The sequence below is a fragment of the Oncorhynchus masou genome, chromosome 13, assembly GCF_036934945.1.
Source record: "Oncorhynchus masou masou isolate Uvic2021 chromosome 13, UVic_Omas_1.1, whole genome shotgun sequence".
NCBI classification, from domain to species: domain Eukaryota; kingdom Metazoa; phylum Chordata; class Actinopteri; order Salmoniformes; family Salmonidae; genus Oncorhynchus; species Oncorhynchus masou.
The window spans coordinates 24331149-24346888 of NC_088224.1; the positions used below are offsets into that span (position 1 = coordinate 24331149).

The 15740-nt window shown below is 42.5% G+C and overlaps 1 protein-coding gene across 1 annotated transcript; it reads left to right on the plus strand.

Moving 5' to 3' along the window:
• The first annotated feature begins 11664 nt into the window (after positions 1-11664).
• fabp3 (fatty acid binding protein 3, muscle and heart) lies at positions 11665-15531 on the plus strand. Its single transcript, XM_064983290.1, has 4 exons — positions 11665-11843; positions 14029-14201; positions 15075-15176; positions 15316-15531. Exons 1-4 carry the CDS (start codon positions 11771-11773, stop codon positions 15367-15369), a joined length of 402 nt encoding a protein of 133 aa, XP_064839362.1. The 5' UTR covers positions 11665-11770; the 3' UTR covers positions 15370-15531.
• The last annotated feature ends 209 nt before the right edge of the window (positions 15532-15740 follow it).

A 15740-nucleotide genomic window follows, 5' to 3' on the forward strand; every position in this document is an offset into this window, starting at 1 on the left:
ACAATCACCCACCCTCAAACCAATTGAGATTGTTTGGGATGATGGACCGCTTAGTGAAGGAAAAGCAGCCAACAAGTGCTCAGCATATATGGGAGCTCCTTCAAGACTGTTGGAAAAGCATTCCAGGTGAAGCTGGTTGAGAGAATGCCAAGAGTGTGCAAAGCTGTCATCAAGGCAAAGGGTAGCTACTTTGAAGAATCTAAAATATCAAATATATTTGACTTTGTTTAACACTTTTTTGGTTATTACATGATTCCATATGTATTATTTTATAGTGTTGATGTCTTCACTATTATTCTACAATGTCGAAAATAGTAAAAAATAAGAAAAACCCTTGAATGTGTAGGTGTGTCCAAACTTTTGACTGGTACTCTACATATTTGACATACTTTATTATATTGTACATGTTTATTTATACAGTAATTAATGTTCAACATTTCCTCACCTGGGATTTGAATTCACAACCTCTTAGTTCACAGCATTCCAATCTTCCTGCTAAGCTACCATGCCTGTGTCAATAAATGATTTCACCTGTATTGCTACACCTTGCACTTCAAAGTAAATCTCAGCTCTGTTAAAAGTACATTCAAGAAAAACAAGTGTATTTATCCTAGTGATGATGGAGTACCATTTAAACAAGGTAGTTTGCACCACCTATCTTCGACAGCTATACAGCAAACAAAACAAACATTTCAAAGCAGTGATGAGAGAATAGTCAGATAAACAGATAATTGAGCCAGACATGGTGGCATATCAAGAAGATCGGAATGCCATGAACCAAGAGATTGTGAGTTTAAATCCCAGGTGAGGACATGTTGAATAATAACTACTGTATAAATTAACATGCACAATGTAATCATGTACTGTTTGCCAAATATGTAAGTTGAAAACATTGTGTTAAAAGCACTATTTATGTTTGTCACCAGTTTCACAGCCTTTTGGAGTTAAGATTCACAAGTAATAATTAGTTGAAACAACTAGATTTGTGCTTTTTTTTTTTTACAGTGTAGCCCTACACAGTTTGTGAAAACAAATTTATAGGAATTTCTTTGATTTGAAAATGTGTTTCTGTCCCTCAGGTGTGTGGTGGAGATTCGCTGAGCAGAGAGAGTGAGAGGGAGGGAGAGAGAGATGGAGAGAGCGAGAGAGAGAAACAGAGAGAGGAAGAAAAATAAACTGAAAAACAAATTAACAGAGAAAGAAACAGACAGACAGACAGACAGACAGACAGACAGACAGACAGACAGACAGACAAGAGGAGAGAGAGGGGGAGGTGAAAAAGAGAAAGAGAGTTAGAGTGGTGGTCTCTCTAGTTTCAGGCATAGCTGAGGTGGAATCCCACCTCTGTCTGGCCCGTCTCTTTGTCCTGCTCTCCCCAAGGGTCTGTCACCATGGTTACTGTTAACACCAGGTCAGTTACCACGGTTACTGCTAACACCGGGTACCCGGCAATGAGTCTCATTCCGGATACTCATCCTGGATCTACTCATCAGATAACAGGATGTATGTGTGGGTAGGTGGGTTTGTGTTAGTGTGTGTGTGTGTGTCACAGGAGGCTGCTGAGGGGAGGATGGCTCATAATAATGGCTGAAATGTAGGGAATGGAATGGTATCAAACACGTAGAAACCATGTATTTGATGTGTTCGATACCATACCATCAATTCCGTTACAGCCATTACTATGAGCCTGTCCTCCCCAATTAAGGTGCCACCGGATGCCTTTAGTGTTTGTCAATACCGAAGTAGTGCATGCTGCAGGAGGGGTACGGGCATATGAGGGTCTTGGAGCTTGCCTACATTGGAAATCACCAATAGGGGCAGTCTGACCAGATGTGAATTCTGTTGTTGATTTCTCCAAGCAGGAAGTTGACCTGTTCTCTATGATGATGTCATAATGCTGAGTCCATGTTAACTATCAGAGGAATGAAACATTGTCTATCTCACCACCAGAGAGCAGAAGACACTCACTGTAGTAGCATACCACTTTAGTACCACTGTAGAAGCACAGTAAAAGCATACCACTGTAGTAGCACTGTAGTAGCATACCAATGTAGTAGCACTGTAGTAGCATACCACTGTAGAAGTGCTACTACATACTACTGTACTAGCATTCCACTGTATTAGCATACCACTGTAGTACCACTGTAGTACCACTGTAGCAGCATACCATTGTAGTAGCATACCACTGTAGTACCACTGTAGCAGCATACCACTGTAGTAGCATACCACTGTAGTATCACTGTAGTAGCATTCCACTGCAGTATCACTGTAGTAGCATACAACTGTAGTATCACTGTAATAGCATACCACTGTAGTATCACTGTAGCAGCATACCACTGTAGTACCACTGTAGTAGCATACCACTGTAGTAGCTTTGAGCAGACAGAGAACCAGGATTCCTCTAATGTGGAGGCTAAAGGCACATCAAATCAAATGTTATTGGCCACATACACATATTTTGCAGATGGCATCACAGGTGCAGCAAAATACTTATATTCCTAGTTCCAACAGTGCAGTAATACTTATATTCCTAGCTCCAACAGTGCAGTAATACTTATATTCCTAGCTCCAACAGTGCAGTAATACTTATATTCCTAGTTCCAACAGTGCAGTAATACTTATATTCCTAGCTCCAACAGTGCAGTAATACTTATATTCCTAGCTCCAACAGTGCAGTAATACTTATATTCCTAGCTCCAACAGTGCAGTAATACTTATATTCCTAGCTCCAACAGTGCAGTAATACTTATATTCCTAGCTCCAACAGTGCAGTAATACTTATATTCCTAGCTCCAACAGTGCAGTAATACTTATATTCCTAGCTCCAACAGTGCAGTAATACTTATATTCCTAGCTCCAACAGTGCAGTAATACTTATATTCCTAGCTCCAACAGTGCAGTAATACTTATATTCCTAGCTCCAACAGTGCAGTAATACTTATATTCCTAGCTCCAACAGTGCAGTAATACTTATATTCCTAGCTCCAACAGTGCAGTAATACTTATATTCCTAGCTCCAACAGTGCAGTAATACTTATATTCCTAGCTCCAACAGTGCAGTAATACTTATATTCCTAGCTCCAACAGTGCAGTAATACTTATATTCCTAGCTCCAACAGTGCAGTAATACTTATATTCCTAGCTCCAACAGTGCAGTAATACTTATATTCCTAGCTCCAACAGTGCAGTAATACTTATATTCCTAGCTCCAACAGTGCAGTAATACTTATATTCCTAGCTCCAACAGTGCAGTAATACTTATATTCCTAGCTCCAACAGTGCAGTAATACTTATATTCCTAGCTCCAACAGTGCAGTAATACTTATATTCCTAGCTCTAGCAGTGCAGTAATATTTATATTCCTAGCTCCAACAGTGCAGTAATACTTATATTCCTAGCTCCAACAGTGCAGTAATACTTATATTCCTAGCTCCAGCAGTGCAGTAATATTTATATTCCTAGCTCCAACAGTGCAGTAATACTTATATTCCTAGCTCCAACAGTGCAGTAATACTTATATTCCTAGCTCCAACAGTGCAGTAATACTTATATTCCTAGCTCCAACAGTGCAGTAATACTTATATTCCTAGCTCCAACAGTGCAGTAATACTTATATTCCTAGCTCCAACAGTGCAGTAATACCTAACAATACAAAACAATACACACAAATCCCCCCAAAATGTCATTAAGAAATTAAGAAATATAAGAACGAGCAATGTCAGAGTCCGAAATATAGTCGGAAGGTTACATACATTTAGGTTGGAGTCATTAAAACTTGTTTTTCAACCACTCCACAGGTAAGTAATTTGACAAACAATTGTTCACAGACAGATTATTTCACTGATAATCACAATTCCAGTGGGTCAGAAGTTTACATACACTAAATTGACTGTGCCTTTAAACAGGTTGGAAAATTCCAGAAAATGATGTCATGGCTTTAGAAGCTTCTGATAGGCTAATTGACATAATTTGAGTCAATTGGAGGCGTACCTGTGGATGTATTTCAAGGCATACCTTCAAACTCAGTGCCTCTTTGCTTGACATCATGGGAAAATCAAAAGAAATCAGCCAAGAACTTCATCCTTGGGAGCAATTTCCAAATGCCTGAAGTTACCATGTTCATCTGTACAAACAATAGTATGCAAGTATAAACACCATGGGACTACGCAGCCGTCATACCACTCAGGAAGGAGACGCGTTCTGTCTCCTAGAGATGAACGTACTTTGGTGTGAAAAGTTCAAATCAATCTCAGAACAACAGCAAAGGACCTTGTGAAGATGCTGTAGGAAACAGGTACCAACATATCTATATCCACAGTAACAGAAGTCCTATTTCGACATAACCTGAAAGGCTGCTCAGCAAGTAAGAAGCCACTGCTCCAAAACCGCCATAAAAACTACGGTTTACCACTGCACATGGGGAGAAAGATCGTACTTTTTGGAGAAATGTCCTCTGGTCTGATGAAACAAAAATAGAAACGTTTGGCCATGATGACCATCATTATGTTTGGCGGGAAAATGTGGAAGCTTGCAAGGCGAAGAACACCATCCCAACCGTGCATCATGGGGGTGGTAGCATCATGTTGTGGGGGTGCTTTGCTGCAGGAGGGACTGGTGCCCTTCACAAAATAGATGGCATCATAGGACAGGATAATTATGTGGATATATTGAAGCAACATCTCAAGACATCAGACAGGAAGGTAAAGCTTGGTCGCAAATGGGTTTTCCAAATGGACAATGACCCCAAGCATACTTCCAAAGTTGTGTCATAATGGCTTAAGGACATCAAAGTCAAGGTATTGGAGTGGCCATCACAAACTGAAAAAGTGTGTGCGAGCAAGGAGGCCTACAAACCTGACTCAGTTACACCAGCTCTGTCAGGTGGAATGGGCCAAAATTGACCCAACTTATTGTGGGAAGCTTGTGGAAGGCTACCCGAAATGTTTGACCCAAGTTGAACAATTGAAAGGCAATACTACCCAATACTAATTAAGTGTATGTAAACTTCTGACCCACTGGGAATATGATGAAAGAAATAAAAGCTGAAATAAATCACTCTCTCTACTATTATTAAGACATTTCAAATTCTTAAAATAAAGTGGTGATCCTAACTGACCTAAGACAGGGAATTTTTTCTAGGTTTGAATGTCAGGAATTGTGAAACTGAGTTTAAATGTATTTGGCTAAGGTGTATGTAAACTTCCGACTTCAACTGTAAATATATTTAATGGTGTGTAGACAGTATGGACAGTATATGAATAGAAAAGTGTGTACAGCAGTAGTTATATAGGATGAGCCTTGACTACAATACAGTATATACATATGAAGTGGGTAAAACAGTTATGTAAACATTATTAAAGTGACCTGTGTTCAATGACTATGTTCACAGGGCAGAAGTCTCTAATGGGTAGAGTACCAGGTGGTAGTCGGCTAGTAACAGTGACTAAGTTCAGGGCAGGGTACTTGACGGAGGCCGGCTAGTTGTGACTATTTAACAGTCTGATGGCCTGGAGATAGAAGCTGTCTCTCTGTCCCAGCTTTGATGCAGCTGTAATGTCTCCTTGCTCTAGATGGTAGCTGGGTGAACAGGCCGTGGCTCGGGTGGCTGAGTTCCTTGATGATCTTCTTGGCCTTCCTGTGACACCGGCTGCTGTAGATGTCCTGTAGGGCAGGCAGTGTGCTCCCAATGATGCATTGAGCTGACCGCACAACCTTCTGGAGAGCCCTGCTTTTGCGGACGGAGCAATTGTTGTACTAGGCTATTATACAGCCCAATAGGATGCTCCAAATGGTGCATCTGTAGAAGTTTGTGAGAGTCAACCTCCTGAGGTTGACAAGGCACTGTTGCGCTTTCTTCACCACACTGTCTTTGTGAGTGGACCATTTCAGTTTGTCAGTGATGTGCATGCCGAGGAACTTGAAGCTTTTGACCTTCTCCACTGCGGACATTGTTTCAACTCTAACTATGGTGTGTTAGTATGGTTTGTTAGTGTGTGTGTGTGCGTGTGTGCGTGTGTGTGTGTGTGTGTGTGTGTGTGTGTGTGTGTGTGTGTGTGTGTGTGTGTGTGTGTGTGTGTGTGTGTGTGTGTGTGTGTGTGTGTGTGTGTGTGTGTGATAGTCTTCAGAGGATTAGGACATCAAGATATGGGTGGAATGTGAATATGTAAAAAATAAAAATATATATAAAAAAAAAAACGAACACTGTTGCTCTAATACTCACATTTATTTTTTATCACTAGAACTGACTTTGCTGATAGCTACTATATTTGCACTCAGGTAATGTAGATCACAGGTGTTATGTCATCTATAACTAAAACTAGACTAGAGGAAGAGGGAGAGAGAAAGAGAAGGGAGGGAGGCTATGGGGAAAGAGTGGGATGATGAATACAAAAGGGATTGGAGACAGAGAGAAAGGGGGAGGAAGAGTCAGGATAAAAAGGGACGAAGTGAGAGGAATGGATGTAGAAACACTGCAATCAGGGTCCGGTCATCATTGAGTCAATGTTCAGATGTTTTTCTCCTTTACACAGAGTAGCCTGAGACACAGAGGGCTGGGATATACAGCTGAGTATAGCAGAGTATAGTAGAGTACCGTAGAGCGGAATCCAGTAGAGTAGAGTAGAGTCCGGGAGAGTACGGTACAGTAGAGTACAGTAGAGTAGAATACATTAGAGTCGGGTAGAGTCCAGTAGAGTACAGTACAGTACAGTAGAGTAGAGTACAGTAGAGTACAGTAATGTAAAGTAGAGTGGTGTTGATCTCGTTCAGTTCAGTTGCATTAAAGTGCAACAAGTAGGAGCTTGATTAGACAGCATACTTAACAAGTTTGAGAACTACTGATTTAGCCAATAGAATCAGGTTAGGTAATAGCTTTAGCCAATGGGAGCAGGTTAGGTTTGTGCTTTAGCCAATGGGCTGCTTTCCGAACATTTGAATTGTAGATTAGAAAACCAGGAGTACCTGTCTCTCAAGTCACTCACTCAAACACTGCATACAGGTGAGCTTAGCAGAAGTGTGTGGGTGTGGGTGTGGGTGTGTGGGTGTGTGTGTGCGTGCGTGCTTGCGTGCGTGCATGTGTGTGTGTGCATGCATATGTGTGTGTGGTGTGTGTAAATGTAAACAGTGTTAACAGTACAACTACTAACTTTAAGGGTGTGTCCTCAGAGTATGGGGGGGTGTGACATAATCTTTCTGCACCTGAGTATACAGAGCACACTAGAATTGATCCCTTGAAAGCACTCAAGTCCCACTCATAACCCTTAGTGGGACAGTGTATCCAAAATAATGATATATACATTGAAGGGTTGAACTGAAGGGTTGCCGGTTCAAATCCGGGTCTAATGGAAAAATCTAAGAATGAGTAAGAATCAATATCTCAGATGTATCCTAGTACTGCTGTGCTCCAGAGGCTCTGCTGACCTACCGGTGATACTAATCCTGTGTCCGGGATTGGGTACTACTGTGTCAACAAAAGACTGTTTCTGTTGTATAAGTAAGCAATGAACAACGCCACATGAAGCGGTAGGGGCCGTTCCCTCGAGAACTATACAAATTGTTGCTTTAAGTTTAGTAACTGTCCGATAATCTTCAATCCATCAGAATCAAATATTAATCCATGTCTGATTCTTTGTGTAATAGATCTATACTATTCTATTCTATGTTAATCAACAAGACCTCAGATTTGCCATTTGGTCCTTTGGTTATGTTAAATATCCATTTTAAAGAGGACCCAGAATATATTCTCCAGTCTGTAAGGAACTGTTTTTACCAAGTCATGGTGATCAATATAATCAATATACAGACTGGCCTGGGTCTGAACAAAGATATATGAAAATATAAGAGAAAATACGGTATACTTTAGAAGTAAGTCAATATGGGATGAAAATCTGTCTGCTGCACCAGCAGTGCAGGGCCCTATGAGCGTTTTTTAAGTTTCCTGCTCAAGGTTAAGTTCTTTTCTCTGGCCTGCTTCTCTAAATATTTAACCTTGAGGCTATCGCCGCCCAAGATACAATATATCCTGACCCCTATGAACCCACACAGTAGCAAAACACACTCCTGCAAGACAACACTCGTTATCAGTACATATGGATTACTGCACTTATCCTCACAGTGTCGTGTCTGTTGATTTGGTCAACATATCACTTTAGTTTCTAGACTACATGTGGCATATGGTTGTGTGTGTGTGTCACTTGTGTGTTTTCTGAGCAGGGGTGGGTACGAATAAGCCTGTTGGCAGTTGCCTGAACAAGTCCTTTTGGTATTCAGTTTGAATTATTTATGACTAAGTGTGCTAACCATTGTACCCCCTCACATATCATACTGTATATCATATAACAATCACACACACCTATAGATGTTTGCCAAGGAAAGAGTTGGATCATTTTGACCTTTCACCTCATTTCTCTCTCTCGCTCAGCCTCCCTCTCTAACCCTCCCTCTGTGTACTCTCTGGCCACCTGTTTGTGTCAAATGTCGAACATATGCACACAGCATACCGATTTCGCCACACACGTGTCAGTTTAGGCACAGAGATACTTTGGTGAGGGGGAGGGGTGAGTGAGGGAGTGAGAGAGATGAATAGAGTGAGGGAGGGGTGAAGGGTGAGAGGAGGGAGAGTGGGGAGTGGTAAGAGAGGGGGAGGGGAGGGGAGAGACCGGGTGAGAATGATTTAACATTCTTACCAGGGTAAGGGTCATTTCCATTTCAATTTAGTTAGTTCAAGGCATCCTCATCAAAAACACACAGCGCTTTCAGAAAGTATTCAGACCCCTTCCCTTTTTTGCACATTTTCTTACATTACAGCCGTATTCTAAAATTGATTAAATCGTTTTTTCCCGTCATCAATCCACACACAGTACCCCATAATGACAAAGCAAAAACAGGTTTTTAGAATTTATTTAAAAAACAACAACAACTGAAATATCACATTTATATAAGTATTCAGACCCTTTACTCGTTACTTGAAACACCTTTGGCAGCAATTACAGTCTCAAGTCTTCTTGGGTATGATGCTACAAGCTTGGCACACCTGTATTTGGGGGGTTTCTCCCATTCTTCTCTGCAGATCCTCTCAAGCTTTGTGAGGTTGGATGGGAAGTGTCGCTGCACAGCTATTTTCAGTCTCTCCAGAGATGTTCGATCAGTCTTGGTTTCATCAGACCAGAGAATCATGTTTCTCATGGTCTGGGCCAATTGTGTGCCGCCCTATGGGACTCCCGGTCACGACTGGTTGTGACACAGTCTGGGATCGAACCCGGGTCTCTAATGACTCCTCAAGCATTGCGGTGCAGTGCCTTAGACCGCTGCGCCACTCAGGAGGCCCCAACAAGGCATTTCTGTTTTTTATTTAGCAAAGAAAACTGTTTTTGCTTTGTATTCATGGGGTATTGTCTGTAGATTGATGAGGAAATGATTTAATAACTTTTAGAATAAGGCTGTAACGCAACAAAATGTGAAAAAAGTCAAGGGGTCTGAATAGTTTCCGAAGGCTCTGTATAGATTTTTTCAATTTTAGAATTGGAATTTAAATTCAGTTCTTCAATAAAAAAAAGGAATGTCCTGAATTGAAATGGAACTGACTGGATTGGTATGAACTTTTTGGTTTTTCAGAGCGAGCCTCTGTGAGTGTGTTTGTCTGTCCATTTGTCTGTCCCTTACAGAACCAGTGGAGTTGGTTGTCTCATTATTGGCTAAAGACAATATTTCACAAGACACATAAACAGTCTGAGAGACTTGTGTGTGTGTGTGTGTGTGTGTGCGTGTGTAAGAAAGAGAGAAACGACAAGCCATGGTTCTACAAGAGCAAGAACAGGGACCTCTATAGCGAGGCCAAGAAAAAGCTACACTCAGGAATTAAGGCAGCATTTTACATTTACCAGACACTCTTATCAAGAGTGACTTATAGGAGCAATTAGGGTTAAGTGCCTTGGTCAAGGGCACATCAACAGATTTTTCACCTATTCATGGTTAAAACCAGCAACTTATTCTGTTACTGGTCCAACACCAGCAGTAGGGGAGAGGGGGGCAAGCTGCGGCATTTTTACAATCAGCATCACTCCGTCAAGGGAAATATAGTATTCTGTCTAACAAATATACTGTATCTACATATATTTCAGTATGTTGTGTATCCCTGGAAATAATCAAAATTCCTGTAAACATCACAGTTTCTAAAACATCCCACTTAGCACAAAGTCTATTTCACATTGGTTCAACGTAATTTCATTGAAATGAAGTGGAACCAATGTTGAATCAGCCAGTGTGTGACCAGTGGGATGTTGATGTTGTGGTAAGTAAAGCCGCTACATATGTCTGTACTGAATGGGATAATACCTTTTTAGATTTCCCAAACACAATATAAACACAATCGGAATCACTTTTTGCACAATAAACAAATTCATATAATTGAATAGTTAGCTCGCATCACATCACACACACACTTTGTATTTAAAAAAGAAAAAAGGAAGTGACTCCACTCAAACCAAAAGCCCCCCGGGAGCAGACAACCCCTCACTGCTGAATAAACTAAACCAGTTTGACTCACAAAGGCCCATAAATCACCAGGATCTACCCCCCTTGCCACTTCCACTCTCAGCCATCTACCTCCCACCCCTCCCTCCCCCATTCATCTCCAGGCTGCTATATCCTCTACCCCTCTGCCATCCCAGGAACCCCCACCTCTCTGCATTTAGATATATTTAAACTGATACTGTACATTTGTACGTCCACTGTCTATCAACTGTAATCCACTGTATATCCTTACAGAGTCATTAACATTACAGAGTTAGGGAGGTAAGTCCCGACTCCTGGTCAGTGTGTCACTCTGTTGCTGGTAACCACACACACACACCCGTGTGCACGCACACATGCACACTCTTTCTCTATCGTTGTCTCTTTATCTGTTGAGTGAATAATTAGAGTGAGGTCGATGACGGTCAGATGGAGGAGAGAGAACGAGAGAGAGAAAGAGGTAGAAAACAGGAGAGAAATAGAAAGAGAGAAAATGTCCATGTCGTTCCCCCTGACCTTCACACCAAATCAATCATCAACCCCTCCCTCTCTCGCTTCCTCCCTCTTTCCACCTCCCTCTCTGTCTTCCTCCCTCTTTCCCCCTCCCTCTCTCGCTTCCTCCCTCTTTCCCCCTACCTCTCTGTCTTCCTCCCTCTTTCCCCCTCACTCTCTCGCTTCCTCCCTCTTTCCCCCTCCCTCTCTGTCTTCCTCCCTCTTTCCCCCTCCCTCTCTCGCTTCCTCCCTCTTTCCCCCCTCCCTCTCTGTCTTCCTCCCTCTTTCCCCCTCCCTCTCTGGCTTCCTCCCTCTTTCCACCTCCCTCTCTGGCTTCCTCCCTCTTCCCCCCTCCTTCTCTGGCTTCCTCCCTCTTTCCCCCTCCCTCTCTGGCTTCCTCCCTCTTTCCCCCCTCGTTCTCTCTCTTTCTGACTGGAGCAAGATGTTCTTCTACTCTCCCCTCCCCCACTCCTCTCCTCTTTTTTTGACTGTCTTTTATTCTTCCTGCTGGACACCTTAATATCCCCCTGCCCCTCCTGTCTGTCTGTCTGTCTGTCTGTCTGTGTCTTTGTCTCCTCTCACCTCCCCTCCCTCCCCCTTCCCTCCTCTCCCCGCTCAGAGTGATGACATCACGAACAGCCGGTATAAAACCGACCAGTAGGATTGCAGCATAGCAGTCTCTCTGTCCCTCTCTCTCACTCACTCACTCTCTCATTCTGTTTCTGCTCTCTCACTCCCTCTCTCATTCCTCCACACCACTGCTAACAACATGGCTGAGGCATTCACAGGCACATGGAACCTGAAGGACAGCAAGAACTTTGACGAATACATGAAGGCTCTGGGTGAGCAGTGTGTGCGTTTGTAGTGTAACGGTAATGGTAAAGGATGGGGTGTGCCTCCCTGTGGGTGCATGTGTGCACTTGTGAGAAGGGTGTGAGTGTTCATGAGTACTTAAAGGTGTGTGCTTGTGTGCACCCACATGTGTGTTTTTGTACTGATGTGTGTTTGTGAACATGAGTGTGTGACACACATGAGCTCACAAATACACATATACGCCCAAAACTACACACACATGCAGGTGTGTGTATCTGTGTGCGCCCTCATATATGTGTGTGGCAGTGGAGGCTGCTAAGGGGAGGATGGCTCATAATAATTGCCGGAATGGTGTGGAATCAAACACATGGTTTCCACATGGTTTGATTCCATTCCATTCTAGCCATTATTTTAAACAGTCCTCCCCTCAGCAACCTCCACTGGTGTGTGGGCGCTGCATGTGTGTGTGTGTGTGTGAGTAGCAGAGCATGCGTGTTTAAACGGATAATGCAGCCGTTAATGCTAAGCATGGGAAAACAGGGTGTGTGTTGGACACACAAATAGAGAACGAAGAGGGAAAGGGACAGAAGGAGAGAGGGATATCAGGAGGGAGAGAGTGAGGGAGGTTGGATGAAAGATAGAGAAGTAGGAAAAGAGCCAGAGAGGGAGATGAAGACAGTGGTTCACCACATGGAGATAGTGGTAATTATTATTATTATTATTTTTTAATACTTTTTTTATTGAACCTTTATTTAACTAGGCAAGTCAGTTATTATTTATTTACACCAGCCAAACCCGGACGACGCTGGGCAAATTGTGCGTCTCCCTATGGGACTTCCAATCACGGCCGGGGTGAGTGGGAGACTCAATTTAATTCAAAGGACTTTATGGACATTGGAAACATGTTTACATTGCCAAAGCAAGTGAAATAGATAATAAACAAAAGTTAAACAAACTAAAAATGAAACAGTAAAGAATTATTTATTTTTTTAAACCTTTATTTAACTACGCAAGTCAGTTAAGAACAAATTCTTATTTTCAATGATGACCTTGGAACAGTGGGTTAACTGCCTGTTCAGGGGTAGAACGACAGATTTGTACCTTGTCAGGTCGGGGATTTGAACTTGCAACCTTTCGGTTACTAGTCCAACGCTCTAACCACTAGGCTACCCTGCCGCCCCACATTCAAAAAAAGTTCCAAAGGACTAAATATTTCAAATGTCATATTATGTATACAGTGTTGTAACGCTGTGCAAATAGTTCAATAAAAAGGGAAAATAAATAAACATATAGGTTGTATTTACAATGGTGTTTGTTCTTCACTGGTTTCCCTTTTCTTGTGGTAACAGGTCACAAACCTTGCTGCCGTCTCTCTCGCTCCCTCCGTTTGAATGGGGGAGGGGGGGAATGACCCTACTGTGAGAAACTCATTGTAGTCTGAGCTGTGTACACACACACACATAGGGGGTGAAATTCTCCGAAAGAGTGGTCCTTTTTTGAGGCTAGGTTGTGAGGAGGGGTTGAATATTAACATAGTGTGTGTGTGTGACCCGTTCGTTGACCCCTGGGGTTATTAGCTTCGACCCCTCTGCTCTTGTCACCATAGTATTGACCCCCAACCAACTCTCCGGATCACTCAGGCAGGTGCCACAAACTAGCTGTTTGTTGTGTGACTGTGTCTCTATTTGCCTTGGGAGATCAACTCAGCTGCTACAGAAACATTACTTTAGTTCATGGGAGGAGGAAAGTACTCTAGAACGGATCACACACAGCTGGGTCTGATGACTTTTGCTGAATGTTTAAAGAACACAGGAAATAGTGATAAGAGTGGGAATTAGATTCCGTTAGATCAGTCCAATCAGCAGTCAGTTTCCTCAAACAGAACAGATCAATAAGTGATGCAGTGCACTGTCTTTTGTAAAGACTTCCCTTAGTATGTACCTTTTTATTTTGGACCTATAGTCACACTATAGTCACAAGGAGTTTTTATGGGCTTGAAAAGTCAGTCAGTCACACATCATTAACCCCAAAAGAGTTTTCGTGCATGGGTGTGTGCATGGGCTTTTTCTTCCGAATGGAATATCTACAGTAAGGGTGGGGCTGTATTGGCAGCAGCAGCAGCAGTCTTTCTAATCAAGATGTGATATGAGATAGTAGGCTATAATGTTCTTATCTAGATGAAGTGTTAACTTGTGATGTGTTTTTGATTGACAGGTGTGGGCTTTGCAACACGCCAGGTTGGCGGTATGACCAAGCCCACCACCATCATCGAGGTAGCTGGAGACACAGTCACTCTGAAGACACAGAGCACCTTCAAGAACACCGAGATCTCCTTCAAACTAGGAGTGGAGTTCGACGAGACCACCGCCGACGACAGGAAAGTCAAGGTAAGAGGTCAGGGTTAAGAGTGCTGATATAGGATCAGTTTAGCCTTTTAGATCATAATTAGTAAGACTATATGGACAGGATGGACCTGATCCTAGATCAGGATGCTGACACTGATTTAAGTCCTAGATGTCTAGCTGATGATCAGTCATACTTTATGGTGTGTTTTAACTGTATGTTTTTAGTGATAACACTTTACAGTCATTTTTATGGCTACCACGTTACCCTTTACAGCTATAATGCATTATGATGCCGTTATAATACATTGTAAGAGTTGTCATGAGTGTGTATCCTAATAATGAGGTGAGAGGTCAGGGACTAGAGGTTATGTATGCTGGATTACAGGTAATGGTTGTATCCGCCATGACATGCAGGATTCAGTAGAAGAGCAAATGATTTCAAACAGACAAACAGAGCCAGAGGCCTTGAAATGTTGGGTGGGTTGAGGGGTCAAAGGTAAGAGGTCAAGGATGATGAGTTGTAGCTTTGTGACCGGAGACAGCTGCTACATGAATCAGAGAGAGAGAGAGAGAGAGAGAGGCTGCTAAGCATGATCTGAGTGAAAAAGAGAACAGACACACACACAGACACTCACAATGTCTTATTGTTGAGGAATAGTTACTTTTGTTTGTGTGTGTGTGTGTGTCTAATAACCTCAAGTCAACTCTCGATAGGTGGCCACACATGTCACATAGTGCAGGCTAACTTTGTTGAAAGTGCAGTCATATCCATTCTTAATCTGCAATTACACCCATTCACCACAGTCTCAAACTCACTTAATTAGTAGTAGATTTTATCTTATCACCTCTCTCCAGTTTTCCCCAGTCAATAGTATGTGACGTGTGTGTTCATAACATATCTCTCGCTCTCTCTAGTCTCTAATAACGATAGACGGTGGTAAGATGGTTCACGTGCAGAAGTGGGACGGCAAGGAGACCACTCTGGTCCGTGAAGTCAGCGGCAACGCCCTCGAACTGGTCAGTACTGAGTGTGTTTTTGTGTACATTTATGGAGCGTCTGCATATACATACACACTGTATATATGTATATAAAAAAATCTCTATATAAATCTGTGTATATTGTATATCTAACTATCCTCTCCTCTCTGCTCCACAGACTCTGACTCTGGGTGACGTCGTCTCCACACGCTCCTACGTCAAGGCCGAGTGACAACATTCCCCAAAAACAACCCTACCCGACCCCCACCGCAACGACCTCTAACCCGTCTGTCCGAACCCCTGACTTCCCCTGCTGTCCCGTCCTTCTCTTTGTAGTGTTTCTCTTCTGTATGAAACACTGAATAAATTCCACTTATGTTTTTTTTCTCTAAAACCGTTCCGAGTGCTTCTCTGTCAATCACACTCACCATGACAACAGTCACAGTATATAAACCATTGTCATAAGTCATTGGTTATAACACTGGGTACTGCACTTACACACTAGTTTCATGAAACCACAGGAATTTTTCAACTGGCCTGTAGGAAAGTCAACTCATCTACCAACGTTGTGTGGCAACCATTTTGTGCCAAATGGCTCATCAA